The 18,287-nt window shown below is 53.5% G+C and overlaps 6 protein-coding genes across 6 annotated transcripts; 3 read left to right on the top strand and 3 right to left on the bottom strand.

The window, feature by feature from the left end:
• Positions 1 to 553: 553 nt before the first annotated feature.
• Aspvir_006522 (uncharacterized protein) lies at positions 554 to 3,851 on the bottom strand (the record flags this gene model as incomplete). The annotated part of the gene is made up of 8 exons (XM_043269717.1): positions 554 to 915; positions 963 to 1,252; positions 1,303 to 1,344; positions 1,401 to 1,417; positions 1,465 to 1,583; positions 1,630 to 1,705; positions 1,770 to 3,682; positions 3,737 to 3,851. The coding sequence occupies 8 exons, from the start codon at positions 3,849 to 3,851 to the stop codon at positions 554 to 556; spliced, it is 2,934 nt and encodes a 977-aa protein (XP_043125652.1).
• A 949-nt stretch (positions 3,852 to 4,800) lies between these two features.
• On the top strand, positions 4,801 to 5,851 carry Aspvir_006521 (putative inositol phospholipid biosynthesis protein Scs3; the record flags this gene model as incomplete). Its single annotated transcript, XM_043269716.1, has 2 exons — positions 4,801 to 5,700; positions 5,750 to 5,851. The coding sequence occupies 2 exons, from the start codon at positions 4,801 to 4,803 to the stop codon at positions 5,849 to 5,851; spliced, it is 1,002 nt and encodes a 333-aa protein (XP_043125651.1).
• Positions 5,852 to 5,970: 119 nt separating this feature from the next.
• Aspvir_006520 (uncharacterized protein) lies at positions 5,971 to 7,233 on the bottom strand (the record flags this gene model as incomplete). Its single annotated transcript, XM_043269715.1, has 3 exons — positions 5,971 to 6,020; positions 6,071 to 6,334; positions 6,387 to 7,233. 3 exons carry the CDS (start codon positions 7,231 to 7,233, stop codon positions 5,971 to 5,973), a joined length of 1,161 nt encoding a protein of 386 aa, XP_043125650.1.
• A 301-nt stretch (positions 7,234 to 7,534) lies between these two features.
• On the top strand, positions 7,535 to 8,923 carry Aspvir_006519 (putative erythromycin esterase; the record flags this gene model as incomplete). Its single annotated transcript, XM_043269714.1, has 1 exon — positions 7,535 to 8,923. The coding sequence occupies one exon, from the start codon at positions 7,535 to 7,537 to the stop codon at positions 8,921 to 8,923; it is 1,389 nt and encodes a 462-aa protein (XP_043125649.1).
• Positions 8,924 to 9,333: 410 nt separating this feature from the next.
• Aspvir_006518 (uncharacterized protein) lies at positions 9,334 to 11,449 on the top strand (the record flags this gene model as incomplete). The annotated part of the gene is made up of 2 exons (XM_043269713.1): positions 9,334 to 9,384; positions 9,488 to 11,449. 2 exons carry the CDS (start codon positions 9,334 to 9,336, stop codon positions 11,447 to 11,449), a joined length of 2,013 nt encoding a protein of 670 aa, XP_043125648.1.
• Positions 11,450 to 12,271: 822 nt separating this feature from the next.
• On the bottom strand, positions 12,272 to 18,155 carry Aspvir_006517 (DNA-binding ATPase; the record flags this gene model as incomplete). The annotated part of the gene is made up of 4 exons (XM_043269712.1): positions 12,272 to 12,566; positions 12,628 to 17,997; positions 18,053 to 18,070; positions 18,145 to 18,155. The coding sequence occupies 4 exons, from the start codon at positions 18,153 to 18,155 to the stop codon at positions 12,272 to 12,274; spliced, it is 5,694 nt and encodes a 1,897-aa protein (XP_043125647.1).
• Between the last annotated feature and the right edge of the window lie 132 nt (positions 18,156 to 18,287).

Here is an 18,287-nt window from a genome sequence, read left to right as displayed (position 1 = left end):
GATCAATCCTCCACCCCATTTACTTGGCCTCACAGAAAAAACCAGGAGGCTGGTAAAAGTGATCAAATGCTGCTGCTGGCTTAGCGTGCATTTGTGGAAGCTCGTCGATTCTTCCGTGGACATGACAGAAGTACTGGCGTTTAGCTATGATTCTGACGCTGGTACGGAGTAGAGTCAGTTTATCTATGAAGTCCTCCAGATGAAGAGCCTAGACAGGTCCGTCGTTGTCTCTTTACTATGGATAAAACAGAAGGTATTCCATCTTCCATTGCATGAAAACGATGACCCATCTGCAAGTGACAGACGATCTAGACTAACTACTATCTAGATAGTGCTTGACAACAGTTGAAGCGTTGACACTGGCTAATCACCCACTGGCCCAAGCGCCCGCAATCGAGTCCCAAGTCGACACGTACCCCATCCTGTGGCTTCGACGGGTGAACCCAAGGGTTTGGAAYGGAGCACGGCATTATTAGTACTCAGATCTGACCGACATTTCGAATCTGAATAAATCATTCCCTGGGCCCTCTTGATCCTCAGTCTGCTCTTTGGCTTATGGTCCCGTCTCCACCGCCGCCGGAGAGGCGTTCGAAGTTGCTGCGACACCATCCTCAGCACTGAGATTAAGTTGGTCCAATTTGAGATGCTGCTCTGCTTTGCGAATGGCTTCAGCCACTTCTAATTTTAGTTGCATCTCTTGCTCGGAGATCTGTGATGCAATAATCGCTGTGTGGTAGTCGCGCGCCAGCTCTCTCACGGTTGCGCGGACTATACGAGTGATTTTGCCCTCGGTCTGTTTCAATATGTTGGACAGCTCTTCAGACACTCGTTGGGCACTCTTTTCTAAGATTTGTGCCCCATTCACTTCGGCTTCACGTTCCATGAGAGCTTGCATCCGCTTGAGCATTCCAGTCCCTTACTCCGTCAGCTCACGACACGCACAAAGGATAAACACGATATACCGGCCTCGTTTGCGCACCGCCAAAATGTCCCTTCAAGCTCTGCTGCAATCACTCCGACGAACAATCGGTTCGCAGTCTTCTGTTGGATCCTGAGGGACGCCTCGGTCTCTTTGACCTGGTGTCTCAAGGAGTTGGCGGCCGTGCCTAGGGTTTTCTGCAGCTCTGTATTGTTCTGTTGCACGCTACTCTCATCTGCAGATGAGATCATGTTCTTGTGGAAGATGTCAAGGCATGTTCCGGTATTCTGGGAAAAGATCTGGAGATGCAATGGGATCTCTTCGTTGAACGTCCTAATGCGCAGTCAGCAGCCGATCGTCTTCATTGGTATTCGAGCTCTGACCTGATCCAGTAGGAGCGGATATATTCCAGCATGGGGTAGGCCCTGTCGATAGTTCAGTCTCGCTTGTTCATCAACAAGGTGCTTCGAGCATTACTTACACCTCGCTGTTCCAATTCTGACGGACAGTTAGCATTTCATGGCTATTTGGCGGGGGTGACATACATAGCCTTTCCAGACCCCGCTGCGACGGCATATCGCTCGGTAGGTGCTCCAATGCACATCTTCATTCCAATCCGCGACTACTTCTCGGAATCCCTGACTGCCATGCTGACAAGCGTTTTCTATTCGATTAATTCAAGTCGGAGCGTATATGTGGTCGCCACTTACCCAATTTCTGCAATACGTTTTCTGCAAAAGTCGTGCGCAGGCTAGCAAAGAGTTGATCTTGCAATTCTTGCATTCCCTGAGATTGTCAGCTTGGTGTCAATGGGTGGTGAAAGAAAACTTGCCTTCTCCATCTTTGTCACCGCTTCTTTATATCCAGCCTCCAACTCCTGCTTCTTTGCATCCGACAGGACATGAGCTGAACCGGTCGCCGAGGACCAAAGCAACATTGACTGCAATAATTTCTTCAACTCGATTAGGAAGAGCTTACTTGACGCCCCTCGTGGACCTTCCGTCAAACGGATGCAGTGAGCTTGCAATTGGGGTATCTCAGTTTGTGCCAACTCGGTGAACCCGGCCGCTTCGGGCTCGTTCTTCTGAAGCCGACCTTGGAGCTTCTGATATGCCTTGGTTGAGACACAAAAAACAGGAAGCTCCCCCTCGCGTTCAATCTTGCCATGCAGGATCCTGTTGTCATTTTCGCGATTCAAGTGCTGAAAGTGCCTGGTGATCTCTTTCTTGGAATAATTGTTGCGTTCCCGGATGGAAGTTTGGATATTGCTCACGTGTTTCTGGGTCAGCTCAGCTGTGAGTCTCTCCAACTGTTCTCCCTTGACTTTTCTCTGTTGAATGAGGAAGTTGCGTCGTTTGCGAAGTTCCGATTTTCGTGCCTTGTGTTCACGAAGGATCTCCTCTTTTGAGGCTAGGGTTGAGGTTTGAGCGGCTTCAGAACTCTCAAGCTTGATTGCTGCACACGCGGAAACTTGACTAATCGGGAATTCAGTGAAAATGCTTTCCGCATCGCTTTTCCATCTTCTCTTGAGGGGAGATGGCTGTGGATAGTTTGTCGAATCATCTTCCAGTCTGTCGATGTGATCTTGAGTCTCATTTAATAGCCCCTCGACTCTCGCCTTTTCCTCGTCGAGCATTTGCACCTCGGTCGACAAATCATGCTTCGCTCTTTCCTCTCGTTCAAATGACGGGCTTTGGAGCCCCAGAGACATTTGGACTTCAGTGACAGAAATATCATCGGTCTTCGTACAGATGAAAGTTAAACTATCGCATATGCAATCAAAGATCATCTGCGACTTGAGATGCTTGCTGACCAACGACTGGGCGATCTTATCATCCACAGCTCTGTTGATGGGCGCCACGATCCAGTGGGCGGCACAGCGCTTCAGATAGTCGTCTGCGACAGCGACACGAGCAGCGTTTGAGTCATACAGGCCAGGAAGATCCACCAGGACCGCGCCGGTTGCTAGCGCCTGGGCTTTGACGTACAGACGGACTGTCTTGATAAGCGGCCAGAGACCTGCGTCCTCTCGAGCTGTTCGGCTCTTGCTGTCAATGTAGGGCTTGAGCTTGCCCGCAAAGATCCGAGGGTCGTCTTCCTCGATCAAGAGCGAGGATCCCAGCAGGTTCGCGATGCGCGGATGGCCAAGCAGCCCTTCCATCGTGGTATTTGCGAGATTCCCGTTATCCAGTTCAGGATACACAGCCTTGATCTTCTCCCTGGTAGACTTGATGGCGTTTATGTCCGGATTCTCGTCCAGCATCTCATGGCGCAAGATCTCCAGCTCTCTCTTCCACTCCTCAGCCTGGATAAACTGAACTTCCGCTTTGTATCGCCTGGGGCCATCATTATAAGCGACCTCGGTGGCAACCGCCGTGGCCGCACGCATACAGTTCGTCGCCAGCATCCTCTCCTCATCAATGATCGCATTGATAAGGGACGATTTGCCCGCGCCCGTGGCCCCGAGCACCCCAATCACGACTTTCGGTTTTCTAGCAGATTCAAGCAGTTCCCTGATAGCGTCCCGCCAGCCCGTATCTCCAGTCGAGACATGGGACTGGTTGAAAACCCCGAGGAGTTCGCTGAGCACAGTCTTACCTTTCTCTACGGCCGCTTCCAGAGCAGAAACAGGAACGGCCATGTGCTTGCGTGCCTGGGATTCTCCGCTCTGCCCCACGCGGCCATCGGCTCTCTCGTCGGCATCCTTGACACTCAGTGTTTCGTAGCACATGGTCAGTTCCGAAGGAAAGGTGGACTCCATTCCTACGGATCGGCAGTCAGATCAGTCTGGGGACGAGCTGGTAGCAGAAGGCTTACCTTGGTGCTGATCCTGTTCATGATGACCATGCTGGGCGCTTTGTTCAGCTGGAACCTGGAACTCTGCTTGCTGCTGCTGCTGCTGCTGCATACTGCCAGTGGTAGTAGAGTTCATATTGTTGTAGATGTACTCTGTAGATGTAGATGTAGATGCAGGTGAGATAGGGTTATAGAGTGCACGTGCTTCAGCAGATAGAATAGGCGAGTTTGATATAGAGGGTAGTAACACTTGTTCTATCTCCTTTTTATCTAGTGAATTGAAAGATAGGGGTATAGATAGTTCTAAGGAGTTCTGTAAAGAATGGACTGTGAATAATTTGAATCATTTATAGGAGTGAAGTTAGTGAATACTGAGATTCACCAGGTTTGCATCAAGTTGTAGATTACCTATGGATGCCCTGGTTGGAGGTGACCGGAATACCATGCTTCTGTCTAGTAGTATCATCTAGGTTGTCAGTACAAAGTGATTGCACAGTGAGTCCATTTCACTACTGGAAACCATGTTCTAATCTGTCACTGCCATTTCACTTTAGTCTCTTCCTGCAGCCAGTCTTTCTTTCTTGGATCCTAGCAGGGACTGGCTAGCCTAGGAAGTTCGTCCTTTCTGGGACTTTGATGGTAGAGGCCATGCTGTTTTTTACTTGTTTGCCCTCCCAGTAATCTTCAGAAGGATAATGAAAGGATTTTATCGCAGCCATTCTCAAACCCTGGATCTTCGGGACATAGACTGCCACCCAGGATGGTCCAGTATGTTATTGTAAGGCGGTTGATGTTGATGATTCTCTACAGATAGACCGGTGTATGACATAAGCCGTCAGTACCAGCTTACTTCCAGTCCGGTTGTTGTGACCATCACAAGCCAAGAACTTTGCCGGCCACACACCGACGTCATCCTCGAATCTTTCTTCATCCACCACTGCATATAGAGAGGTGCAGGATGTTGGCCTAGTTCTTTCTTCATCGTCGGTTGTGTAACATCACACTCTTTGTCTTCGAGTTCCAATTTCATCTAGCACAGAAGAAAAAACATAGATTTTCGACCGCAAGACACATAGACCGGCAGAATGGCCTCACGAGAGCGATCCCCTCCTTCAATTGCATCTACCACCACAATGCGGCCTCCAACGACGGCTCTTCTTATCTATCCAATGACCTTACTTGTGGGATCGCTCTTTTCCATCCTTTCTCCCACAGCCCGAGGCTCCCGGCAAACCCGTCACACGCGTCCCGCTTCACCTTCACTGGCCCCCTCCATCGCCGCCAACGTGAACCTTTCCCCCCCAAACCCGGTCAACTACTTCGCTCGCAAGGACAACATCTTCAATCTCTACTTTGTCAAGGTTGGCTGGGTCTGGACCACGCTCGCGTTCGTCTCCCTGCTCGTCTCTCAACCCGCCTACACTGCCCCTTCCGCGCACCAACCGCGCCGACTCGCCCAGGCCGCCCTCCGATACAGCCTGGCCACGCTGGTGTGGTACCTAACGACACAATGGTTCTTTGGGCCCCCGATTATTGACCGCAGTTTTGTGATTACGGGCGGGAAATGCGAGCGCATTATGGCGGAGACGTCGGTGAATCCGGCGGTGGCTGTTGCGCAGGAAGGGTCTGTTTCTGCGGGACTGGAGAAGATGTTTACCGCCGCGGCTTGCAAGGCGGCTGGGGGTTCGTGGACAGGGGGCCATGATGTGAGTGGACATGTGTTTATGCTTGTGCTTGCGACGTCGATGCTGGTTTTTGAGGCTGTTGGGGCGATAAGGGCTGTTTCTGTGGGGGCGGAGGATGATAAGAAGATGGATGGAGACGTTTCCGGTCAGAGCGAGGGTGAGAAGGTTCAAGTTCAGAGTGAGGAGGAACAGGGGGATTGGATGCGGACTTGGTCTTTACGGTTGGTTGGGGCTGTTGTGGGTTTGGGATGGTGGATGCTGTTCATGACCTCGATTTGGTTCCACACGTGGTTGGAAAAGGTATGTTTTCTTATCCGGGAAGAGAGGTCATGCATGGCTAACGGCGTAGTGGTCTGGACTGCTGATTGCTCTTGGGACGGTCTACGTTGTATACATCTTGCCGTTGAGTGTGCCGTTCTGGCGGGATATCGTTGGAATCCCTGGAATATAAGAACGACGATACGTATGCATGATAGACTTTGTGTACGAGTAGGGATCTTTTTTCTTCATTCTGTGCATCGGCATATATACTCTGAATGCAACCGTGTACATCACTCGTTTTTGCCTTAGCTACTTTTCTGGACACTCCGGCTCAGGACCCAGATACCCGCTGCGAAAGGCTGCACCTGCTGTCAGTTTCTTCATGTTCTTTTCTGGCTTTGTTACTCACCTCCAGGAATCAACGCCGCGGCATACATGATCCGAGTAATGGGCCGCAGATCGTCTGGCGTCACGTCTGTCGCGAGAGACAGCTCCATGTATGGATCCCAGGCCGCGATGATAGCGTCGGCGTACACCTTGAGGTCGACCGAGCGATCCTTCTCGGTGGTCTGTTCCGCCTGGCACTGGATGCCCATACACGTCCCGAACTCGCGAAACGCCAGCCGGTACTTGATATTGCGTTCGAGGTAACGGTTGATCTCAAACAGATCATCTGTACCATATCAGCATTCATCTCCAGACGACATGAGAACAAGCAGCGATACAAATCTGCTCAAAGCACCGCCCCGCCAACCTCGCCGCCCAATCCTCCTTCTCCGAGAACCAATGCGCTGTCCACAGCGTCATCCCCAGGTCCAGCGGATCACTCGACACAAAATGCTGCCCCTTCCGCTCCATCACCCGCTTGTAGTCGGCAATCTCCTCGGCCAGCACCGCCCCTCCGCCCGCCTGCATCGCCGCCCCCTGCAGCAGCCGGAACACCACATACCCATCGATGGGATCCAGATTCCCCTCGGAAGCCACCAGCGGCGCCGACAAATCCATCGCCATCTTCCAGACCATCCGCGGCCGCGCAGACTCGCGATGCACAAAGAACCGCGGGTGGATCGCCTTGGCCAGCGCCACCGCCTGCTCGTTGTACGCCGGGTCCCCCGTCGCCAGCGACAGCCGGTTCAGCGCAAACATCCACACCGTCAGGTAATGGTGGTACTGGCCGTCCGCGTCCGGGCCGCGCTCGTCCATCTTCCCGATGCGCAGCCCGCCGCCGAGCGGATTCTCCTCCGTCGCGCCGGGCAGCCGCGCCTTGCCGTCGCGCGTGCGGCCCAGGATCTCGTGCACGGTCTCCACGACGCGCCGCGCGAGCACCAGGTACCGATCGTCTGGGGCTTGGGCCGCGCTCGCTAGCGCCTTCTCGTATTCCCGGTGCATGGTTATCAGGGTGAGGACGCCGAAGGCGTCGGTCCAGAGGTAGCGGCCGCGGTGGCCGCCGGATTTGGGGGGCGGGGTCCAGGCGGAGGGGTCTGGGATGGAGGAGAAGCTGCCGTAGAGGGATTCGACGGCTTGTTGGAAGCGGTCGACGCGCGGGGAGGGGCTGCTTAAGGGTGTGGCCATTGTGAGGGTGCGGTTTTTTGTTGGTAGTACTCTAGCTGATAGGGATCTAAATATGGGCAAGACTCGGCGGAGATTATTCATTGCTTATTTGCGAGAGATTTGCATTCTCGTCCTTGGGTTACACGATATAATAATGCGTTGTTGAGGTTCTTTGGTACATATGCTGTGGTGAAGTCATCATGATAGTAGAGCTGACGAGGAGGTGATTTCATTCGCCGCTGGCCACCACCAGTATTAATATTCGAGTATTTAGTAGTCGAGGCGCATATCCGACTCCTTGCCATCGACAATGACCTGATTAATGCAGTCTGTTCGACGATTCTTTACTCGCTCTCGGTCCATGGCGCAACTCCAGCAACTTTTCACCCAGGCAGCCCGCCCGCTGCCCCCCATCTCGGACCCCGGCTTCGGCTCGCATTTTGATGACTTTGGAAGTTACAAGGTCGTGCTACTAGGCGACGGTAGCCATGGCACGTCGGAATTCTACGCCGCGCGCGCGGAGATAACCAAGCGGCTCATCGAGCACCATGGCTACACGATGGTGGCCCTCGAGGCGGACTGGCCCGACACCGAGGCTATCGATCGCTACGTCCGCCAGCGTCCCGGCCCCAAGGCGGGCATTGGCGGCAAGGCCCGCGACCTCGAGCCTTTCAAGCGGTTTCCCACCTGGATGTGGCGCAACCGCGAGATGCAGGATCTCGTCGAGTGGATGCGCGACCGCAACTCCAAACTGCCCGACGAGAAGAAGGCCGGGATCTACGGCTTGGATCTCTACAGCATGGGCGCGTCGATCCGCGCCGTCATCGATTACCTGGACCGGGTGGACCCACCCGCGGGCAAGGAGGCTCGCCGCCGGTACGGCTGCCTCCAGCCCTGGGTGGACGAACCCTCCGCGTACGGGCTGGCCTCGCTCCGCGGGATGGAGGACTGCGAGAGCGGGGTGCTGCAGATGCTGCACGACCTGCTGGAAAAGCGGATGCAATACGCGCAGCACGATGTGCGCGACGGGGAGGAGTTCCACAGCGGCGAGCAGAACGCGTTTGTCGTCCGCGACGCGGAGCGGTACTACAAGGCCATGTACTACAGTTCCGCCTCCTCGTGGACGCTGCGCGACACGCACATGTTTGATACTCTGCGGCGGCTGTTCCGGCACAAGCCCGCTGACGCCAAGGCCATCGTCTGGGCGCACAACTCGCACTGCGGCGACGCGCGCTATACCAGCATGGGCACGCGCCGCAACGAGGTGAATATCGGCCAGCTGATCCGAGAGAATTTCGGCCGCGAGAATGTCGCAATCCTCGGATGTGGCACGCACACCGGCACCGTGGCCGCCGCCCACGAATGGGACGACGATATGGAGGTGATGAAGGTGCGGCCGTCTCGTGATGATAGCTGGGAGATCATCGCCCACGATACCGGGATCCCGAGCTTTGTGATTGATCTGCGCAAGGAACACCTCGATCCTGCTTTGCGTACCGCGATGGCCGCTGAAAATACCCGCCTGGAGCGTTTCATTGGGGTCATCTATCGTCCGGATACAGAGCGCATCTCTCACTACTCGCAGGCCTATCTCCACAACCAATTCGATGCGTATATCTGGTTCGACGTTACTGAAGCCGTCAAGTCACTGGAGAAGGTGCAACCAAAGACTCCTTTGGGACAGGACGAGACCTATCCATTTGGCTTATAGTGTGTATCTACCAAAGGTAACCAGACTGTCTGTTAGTATCGTGGTTGGTGATCCAAGGATCAAAATGATTGTAGTCTGAAGATAGTCAGCAGCAAACAATATCTGCAAGTACAGATTATGATCGACTGGTTCTTGCATCATGACATCCTATGATAGATGGTGGCAATGCTGATGGTGGTGGGAGAGCGTAGCAACTGACGTCAAAAAAAGAGCTCACCGCCTGCGTTTTGTTGTTTTGTTTACACTCTCGCTTCCAGAATAGCTTCATCTCCCTTGCGCCCTCAGCTATCCATCCCTTTCCTCGATCCGTATCCCCCTTTCTTGCCTTTTGGTTCCATCCGTCATTCTTTTAAGCATTTTAGCCATCGCGGATTCCTGTTGTTGGATCTACCTTCTTTATATCCACAATCATGGCGGTTCGCCGTTCCGCCCGCCTTAGAAGCCAAAAGGCGTCATCCGAGGTGGGATCCCCTCTTGGCAATTGCATTTGCGACGCGCCTGAAGCTATCAAAAAAACTGCCCTTACGTCTCAATAGTACTGACAACCCTCGCTTCTCACTGTAGGAACCGCAGTCTCAGTCTGAGACACTCCATGACAACACCAACGAAAATCACGACCAAAACACCGCAAACAAAGACGGGAGCAAGAAGAGAAAGAAGCTTCCCGCTGTGATGGAACGCGACGAAGGCCGTGATGTCGAATCTCATACCGCCACTAAAACACCCACCAAATCAATCCAGACTCCAACCAAGCCATCCAGTGTTAAAACACCCGTCCCCTCCAGCGCGAAGAAATCGATCGGTGCAAAGACCCCAACTAGCGCCATAACACGTCCATCCCATGACGAGATGCATCCGAGCAAGGTCCACCAGAGTACCACGAAGCAAGCGGACTCGGGTCTGATCCTGGGTTTCAATCCCGTCAAGAAAGATGCCACTGGAAACGTGGTGAGGGAAACCGTGGCCCATGATACTCCCAGCAAAGCCAAGGCCTCCCCCTTGAGCCAGTACGGCACTCCCGGTTTCGAGTTCAAATTTGCCTGCCAAGAGTCTCAGCTCAGCGATGAGGCAAAGAAACTTATGGAGAGCGTGCGTGAGGATGTCGCCAAGATCAAGGCCCAAATGGTTCTCGAAAAAGATAAGCAAGGTGCTGCGGACCGTGACGCTGAAGGACTAAATGGTAGAGACCGTCGCATTGCACAGCCCAAGGGCAAAGCCGGCCGCTTTAGCAGCGCTCATATGGCGGAGTTCAGGAAGATGGACTCCATCGCCAACCATCCCTCCGCGTTCCGTGCTGCGCCAGGCCGCTTCCAGCCAATTGGGACGACACTCAAGCGAACCAACTCGAAAGCGGGCTTTGACGAAGCTGAGTCAAGGCGCCAGTCGCCTCCCAAGTCGACCGCGAAGCCTTCTCCTGCCCTAGCCGCGCCAAGTGCGAAGCGTGTCAAGCATGACAAGACTGACGACGTCTCAACTCGCCGTCCGACCGCTGAGGCGGACAAGACCCCCAAGTCGACTCTTCCGCGTCCTAGATCTGCCGTTCGCAGTTCCTTGATGACACCCACACGAGCCTTTGCTACACGCACCTCATCCGTCAGCCTCAAACCATCTCGGACCAGCATGATCCCTTCGCTGGCACGTTCTCCGGTCTCCAAGCCTGCTGGCATCCCACGCACGCCCCAGACCGATTTCAACCCACGTATCAAGAGCAACTTACCCACACTGGGCGGTCTCAAATCCATCCTTCGCCGCCATCAGCCCTTATTCTCCCGCGACCCTACGAAGATCGCTGCAGGCACTCATGTGGCCGCTCCGGACTTCACCTCCAACTTCCTTCTGGGCGCGTCTCGTGAGCCTTCAGTGTCCGAAGAGCCCGCTCCGACGCCTTCACCGAAGAAACGGGTCGAGTTTACTCCCACCACCAAGTCTCCAGCCGCCAAAGTCGACAGCGAGCTGGACCAGCCCTCTCCTTCTCCGTCTAAGATCACCGTGTCTGTTTCCCATACCTCGTCGGACATTGTGTATCCCACTTTGCCCGTCCTGACACCGGAGAAGACCTCCGCCGCTGCTATCAGATCGGGTCAGGATGGCTCTCCAACCATCCGTCATGTCCGCCCATCGAATGTCAACGCTCAGTCGACCGCTCTTCCCGACGTTGCTGGTATGCCGCACGGGATTGGCAATAAGAAGGCAACCACCTTACCTGACATTGCTGGCGTGCCCCATGGTATTGGTAACAAGAAAAGACACCGCGAGGCGACCGATGACGGAGTGGACACCGAAAATGTGCCTCCTGCAGATTCAACTTCAGATGCTCGCAGCGCTAAGAGACTCAAGTTCAGTGCTCCATATCCGGCAAAGGCTCCTGCGACCCTCAGCCCCATCAAGGCCCGTACTCACACCCCTGTCCGCACTTCCTCGATCTCCAGCCGCACGGGTACACCCGCCAGCGCCAGAGCGAAGAGCCGAGGCGTTCTCAGCATCAGTCGTCTGAACATGCTCGCTCAGCCCAAGCACCGTCGTTGAGCGATGACTGCATGTATCCTGTTTAACGAATGTTCTGATCCTGCATAGATGGCCATGCTCATTTACCCCTTTGAAACCTCTACAGTGGTTACGATCGTACAGTCGCATTGCTGTCTAGTGTATCTATGTTTCTTATTCAACGGTCTGCTTTTTTGTCCCTCTTCGTTTCATATGAGGCGCTTGGATTGCATTTTGACTGGGACTATGAACCGGCGTATGACGGTGTCTGTTGTTTTCTCTTCTACGAATTTTTCTGGATGTGGCTGATTGATTCTGATTGAAAGTGTGATAGCCACGAGCTCAGGCTCAAGATTGTTTCTTCTTCCTTTTTGTCTGTACGGGTACCAGAATGGAATTCCTGATTTCAAGGTCTACGGACCGATACCATTGACTCCTTTTGCTCTATTGAGTCCACCATCAAAGTAGGAAAAGATGAACCATAATGCGATCGTAGACCCCATAAAGATGTTGTATATGTACAGAACAGTCTTGAGTAAGAGTACAGGGAATTAGAAGGCTCTAGATAAAAAGAAGAAAAAGGGACAAATCATCATAGTGAAGCAGACAGAAAGGAAAAAGAGAGAAGAGTTCACTTCAGTCCCATGCGTCGTGTCTATCCTCCATGTCTCGTATCTCGTCTCGTCTTAAGGTACCTGGACCCCTCCAAAGCAAGCCAGACCAACGCCAGTAGAAAGAAATAAAAGTGGAAAAAAGCCAACGCCAAAGCCCGCACTCGCTCAAACCGGTCGCAACCCGAAAGAAACGACAGATGAGAGTGAAAATGCAAGGTCACGAACTGGACGGCAATTATGGGCCGATCGGCTAGCCCTTCATGGTAGCCAGGAAAGAGTCGAGATTGTACTCCTCCTGGTACTGGCGGTCGTCCCAGAGTTCGCCGAGGTCGTCGAGCCAGCCCTTCTTGCCTTTCTCCTTGACGTTGCCGTCGATGTCGACCATGTCGACTTCGTTGCCAGCCGCGTCGCTGGGCTTCTCGGCTGTTTCGGCCGTTTCGCTTAGGTTGAAGAGGTCAAGGAGTTGGTCTGTGTCCATTGTGCCGAGGCCGGCATTTTGCTGGTTGACCACTGTGGAGGCGACGTCGATCTTGAATCGTTGCAGACTAGAACAAAATGGTTAATTACGAATTTCTGTGTGGCAGTCAGACGGGGACTTGGACTTACTTCAGGATCTTCTCCTCCAAGGTGCCGCGGGTGATCAACCGATAGACGTTGACGACCTTCTTTTGGCCGATACGATGGGCGCGGTCCATGGCTTGGATGTCCTTCTGTGGGTTCCAGTCGTGCTCCACGAAGATGACCGTATCGGCACCGGTCAGGTTCAGACCGAGACCACCGACGCTGGTCGTCAGAAGCAACACGTCGTAGCTGGGATCCGTGTTGAACCGGTTGACGATGTCCTGACGCTTGGTAGCTTCCACGCTGCCATCGAGACGGAGGAATTGAACGGACGGAAGCAGCTTCTTGAACACTTCGCTTTGCACGATATCCAGCATCTCCTTCATCTGGCAGAAGATTAGGGCTCGGTGGGGACTGACATAGCTGGCGCCGCTCAGATCGCCCTCGCTCGGCGGGTCAACACCGATACCGCAGTCGATGAGCAGGTCGCGCAACGCGCTGAGCTTAGGCGCATGGGCAACGTCTCGAATGTTGGAATGCTTGGCAGCAAGGTATTGCTGAACCTCGTTGTACTGCTTGTGGCCTTCCTTGACGACAAGCGCGGGGGAGTTGCAGAGACGACGCATGTACTGCAAGGCTTGGAATATGTGCTCCTTGTCGGTCTTCTCGGTGCTTCCCACCTTGTCCTGGAGAGCCTTTTGCTCTTTCTTGGTGAAATCCTCGAACAGTTTCCTCTGAAGCTCGCTGGGGTCGCAGTAGTAGTTCTGGATGATCTTCGGCGGAAGGTCATTCAAGACTTCCTCCTTGAGGCGACGTAGCAAGAAGGGAAGAACCTGCTTGTGCAGGGCTTCAATGGCCAAAGCTCCCGCTTCCTGTTCCTTGGAAGACGATTTGCTGAAGCGGCTGGCCGCAATAGGCTTGGCGAATCTATCCAAAAAGACTTTCTCCGTGCCAAGGAAACCTGGCATAAGGAAGTCAAAGAGAGACCACAGCTCCAACACATTGTTCTGGATAGGGGTTCCCGAAAGGATCAGACGGTGGTTGCTAAGCAAACGCTTGACTGCGATCGTGGCCTTGGCCTTGGGGTTCTTGATAAGGTGACCCTCATCCAGAACACAGTAGTTCCAGTTGATGAGATTGAGGACCTCGTTGTCATTGCGGCAGATATCATAGGATGTTACAACGATGTCGGCGTTGGGAAGAGCGCTCTGCAGCCTGGACCGCTCTGCAGGTGGACCGACGTAAGCGACGCAGTTGAGAAATGGGGCATATTGCTTCAGTTCTTGCTGCCAATGTCCGGAGACAGACGGCGGACAAACGATCAGAGAAGGAAGTTTCCGGACCTCGGGCTTCTGAGTCCGAGCGAACTCTTCCGCCCGCAGGTGGTGGTCACTGGCGACAATGCAAATGGTCTGCAGAGTTTTACCCAGACCCATGTCGTCGCAGAGAATGCCATGAAGGTTGTAGCGGTTGAGAAAGGCAAGCCAGTTAACACCTTCTTGCTGATAAGGTCGAAGCTCCGCTTTGATGGCCACGGGGATCTTGAATTCTTCGACTTTTCGTACATCCAACATCTGGGCCATGAACTGCCTCTCCCGGTCACGTCCCTTGAGCAGTTCTTCTGACAGACCAGGTGGATCAGGGATTCCAGCTTCCAACGGAACCAGTTTCACCAAGGTTGCGAAAGACGTTGTGGCCAACAGCCTGACTTCGTTGTCCGAATCACTCATCCGACCGAGGACAGGAACGACGAGAAAGATGACATAAGGCAGGATGTCATCCTCCATCACATGAATAAGATGATAAATGCACTCGACGGCGCCTTGACGGTGGTGGACATCCAGAGCATTGTTGATCATAGGCAGGACCTTCTCAACCAGCATGGTCATGCCTTCGACGGTAATGACGCTGCAGATAGTGGCGAAACACTTGGCAGCTGCATATCGAATGACAGAAAGCTTGCATTGAAGCGCCTTAACTACAAGCGGCATGAGATCGACGACCCATGGGTAAAGGCCCGAGTGAAATTTGGGAAGGATGGCACGCAACGTGGACAATCCATCCACAACTTCCTGACCAAGTTCGTTTTCGGGATCACGAATGTTCGCCGGAATCTCGTCGACGGCAAGAGTTTCTTTCAATGGTCGTTCTATCAACGAAGCGAGGTTAGGCACCTTGTCCATGAGCTCGGAACCAAACTTGACGGCCAACTGCTCGAGAGCTTCTTTGGCGCCACGACGCATGATTCGAGCCTCCTTAGCCTCTCGCTCGAACTTGGCGGCATCTGGATGATCGCGCCGGTCCTCTTCTTTACGGAGCGACAGGATAGACTTCTCGAGAGTCGCATTGTGGTGAAACTCGGGGGTCTCAGAAGTATCCACGCAGCAGTACTTGACGAGATTACCGATAACTTTGTCGACGGGTCCTCGCTTCGTGGAAGTGGTGTAGTACTCAACGAGGGCGGCAATAGCAGTGGCAGAGCGCTGCTGCAGTTCTGCGTTCTCCTCTTTCTTTATGCTATCCATCATCCCCTTGATAATATGGCTTGGTTTCTTCGGAATGTCGCTTAGAGCAACCAGGGCGCCTGCGGCGGCAGCCCGAACACGCAAGTCCCTTTGCTCTCTGACATTCCTGGCCTCGTTGATGGCGCTCTCGGCCGTTGCGCGAGTGTCGTTGAGGACCTGGAGAGCGGTAATGCGCTGAGCCGGAGTAAGACTCTTCTTGAGTCGCTCAAAGTCTGGGCCAATGACCTTCTCGGCGTCAGACAGCGAGAACGCATTGGGTCCAGCCTCGGCATCACCCTGAACGATGACGGCGAGGACAGGCAATCTTGAGCCAGGAACATGTGCGTGGTCGCGGAACGTGTTCAAAAGGGAGTGACACTGTGCTCGAGCCACATGAAGATAGCAAGCGATGTCGCTATACCACAAAGGACGCTCTCCTTCCATGATTGGGCGCAGTTGCTCACACAAGGTAGAGGTATACCTGCCACTAGGTCCAGACAGCTTGGCATACTCCTCCACTATCATGGCCGAAGATAGTTGCGATGTCGAGGCCGAATGGTTGAGACCTTCCAAGATAGATTGCCATAGACTCGGGAGTTGGTTCTTGTCCCAGAAAAATAGCAACTGGCCGAGAGCTCTTGCGGCATATATCTTCGATCTCAGCATGGTATCCGCACCCACAAGGTCAATGTCGCCTTGGAGCATGTGGCCGTCGACATTGTGGGCAGAAGGTGGTGGCGCTTCTTTTTTCTCAGCCTTACGCCGACGACCTTTAGTTCCTTCAGGTGTGTTACTAGAGGGAGATGACCTGGCAGGAGCTGCTGCGCTTGACGGAAAAGGCAGACCCGACGGTTTGATAAACAAAGAAGCGTCCATGGGAATCGGATATCGCGGAACGCCGAAAGGACCCATACTTAGAGTGATAAGGGGTCTAATGTGACTAAGGAGATCGCTTTCGAACTTGAAGGAACCGCGAGTCTCCAGAGATCTTAGCAGCTCTGACCAAACCTGAAGAGACTGCTTCAAAACGCCCTCGTTCCGCTCCACTAGCAGATTCTGGAAGATCAAACGCACTGTCTTTCCGTCAACCCACTCGTCGGTGCCTTCGCCCTCGAGTTGCAAGAATGTCATCAGGGCTCGAAGAACCGCGGAGCGGACGCTAGTGATTGTATGTCGCAGAAACGGGTAGAGGCGAGGAACAAGTTTACCAAACGACGATTCCGGATTGACCGCTGCATTGGCCTTCATCGCGTCGAGGACCTCTCGGAATGTACACAGTTTCGCCAAAAGGTCCATGACCGAACCTGTACTGGCACTGAGATCATCCTGCAAATTCGAAAGGCAATCCCAAACGATGGTCATCAGGGTGCCCAGAGTACTTTGACGGGTTTTGACAAATTCTTCCGCAATGGGAACGAGCGTTGCCGCGCTCACGGCACGGACGTCGTCATCGTAATCCCCTAAGCCCTTCATGACAGCCTCCAGCACGCCATCCATGAGCTTGGAATCCTTGACGAGCAGATCCTTTCGAACTGCTACTAGATACCTGAGACCGATCATGCCACCGTGACAGACTTCCCAGATGGGTCGTTCCAGGCCGAGATCAGTCTGCATAATGATTCTATAGAGACACTTGTAGACAGAAATGACCGACCGTGATGGAAGTTGGGACAGGAGTGCACCTAGCGTCTGACCAACGGTCTCTCGGATGGGAGCTACGACGTTATCTGAGATGTAGTCACCAAAGCGATCGAGCATGAGCACACACAGGAGACGGCACGCAAGGTCGTCCAACCACTTGCGATTTAATATATCATTCTCAGCCCTGCTCTTCCCCTGCACACGACCGGCACCGGCACCCTGGACGCGGATGACTTCACGCAAAGCCATCGCAGCACCATGACGGATCTCCCAGTTGGGATCGAAAAGATCGACCATGAGGATGTCGCACATGAGCTCGAAAGGCCAGTTCGGACTGGGGCCTTCTTCTGTGGGCTCTGGCTGGAGTAATGGATTCTCCAGAACTGGAGCTCCTTTGAATTCCGCGACAATCTTCGAATCATCATCGCCGGCGGGTCGGTCTAACGAGAAATAATCTGGCTTGGAATCGCCATTGGGCTCTTCTCCATTTTCTGATTTGATGGGATAAGGTGTGGCGACCGAAGGCGTTGTCACGTTCTCCGACGCCCTCCGCGAGGACAGGTCAACCACACGCACTTTAGTCGCCCCCATTCTGGCACTTTGCTTGTTCTTTCGCTTTAGCTGATTGAGCTGCCGTTTGCTCAAGCCGGACTCCTCTCCATTGGCGGGTTCGATCGGCGACGCCAGAGGCTGGGAAGTGCCTTGAATGCTGTGCTCGCGGGATGCAACGAAAGATGGCTCTTCCTTTACAACCGGTTTCGAAACCAGGTCGCTATCATTGATTAGGTCCTCTTCGATGTACTCCCCTGCGAGACCCAAGCGGGAGGTCAAGGTCTTCTTTTGGTGCTGCAGTCGGGAAGCAGGATCCATAGCGGCGAGAGAATATTCATATTCCTTGCCTGCACTGCCGAGTAGTCTCTTTCCATATTTCAGGACAGAGGAGAGATCGAGACGCTCCAGTTGGAGCAGCGAGTCGTCCGTCGGGGACAACAGCTCCTCTTCTGATTTGATGTCAACATCGAGATCATCATCCTCGGCCTTCTTGATCTCCTGGCCATCATCCTGGTTAGGATCAAACGTGTCTGCATTGGCGACAATGAGACCGATTGCCTTGGCTGCAGCGGTCCTGGTGTCCCATGATTTGGATCGAAGATACGGTAGAATACGTCCGAGTAGATTAAATAATTCGTCTGGATGCTGCTTTTGCACATCTGCCAGTTGCTGGGCGGCAGTGTTTCTGATGAGAGGCGTACTGCCAGTCTCTAGTAATCTGCAAAGGTAATTGGTCAGTCCGCGAAGAAGAGGTTCACTGCGAGTAAACTCACGTGACAAGACGATCAAGTCTAAACGTAAACGGTTAGCGTCCATTTGTATACGATACGGAAACGCCCGGATTATGACAGACACGATCACTTACCTGGAAGTCATGGCGGGTCGTCAACTCGGATGTAAGCGCAAATATGATAAGAGATTAAATCAGGAAGAGCAAACTGTAATCGCGAAAGATCATGCGTGCAGGGTATAAAAGAATTTCCATAAGAAAACAATCAAGAAGAAAAG

The sequence above is a fragment of the Aspergillus viridinutans genome, assembly GCF_018404265.1.
Source record: "Aspergillus viridinutans IFM 47045 DNA, scaffold_4, whole genome shotgun sequence".
Taxonomy (NCBI): Eukaryota; Fungi; Ascomycota; class Eurotiomycetes; order Eurotiales; family Aspergillaceae; genus Aspergillus; species Aspergillus viridinutans.
This window is presented reverse-complemented; position numbering and strand designations above follow the sequence as displayed.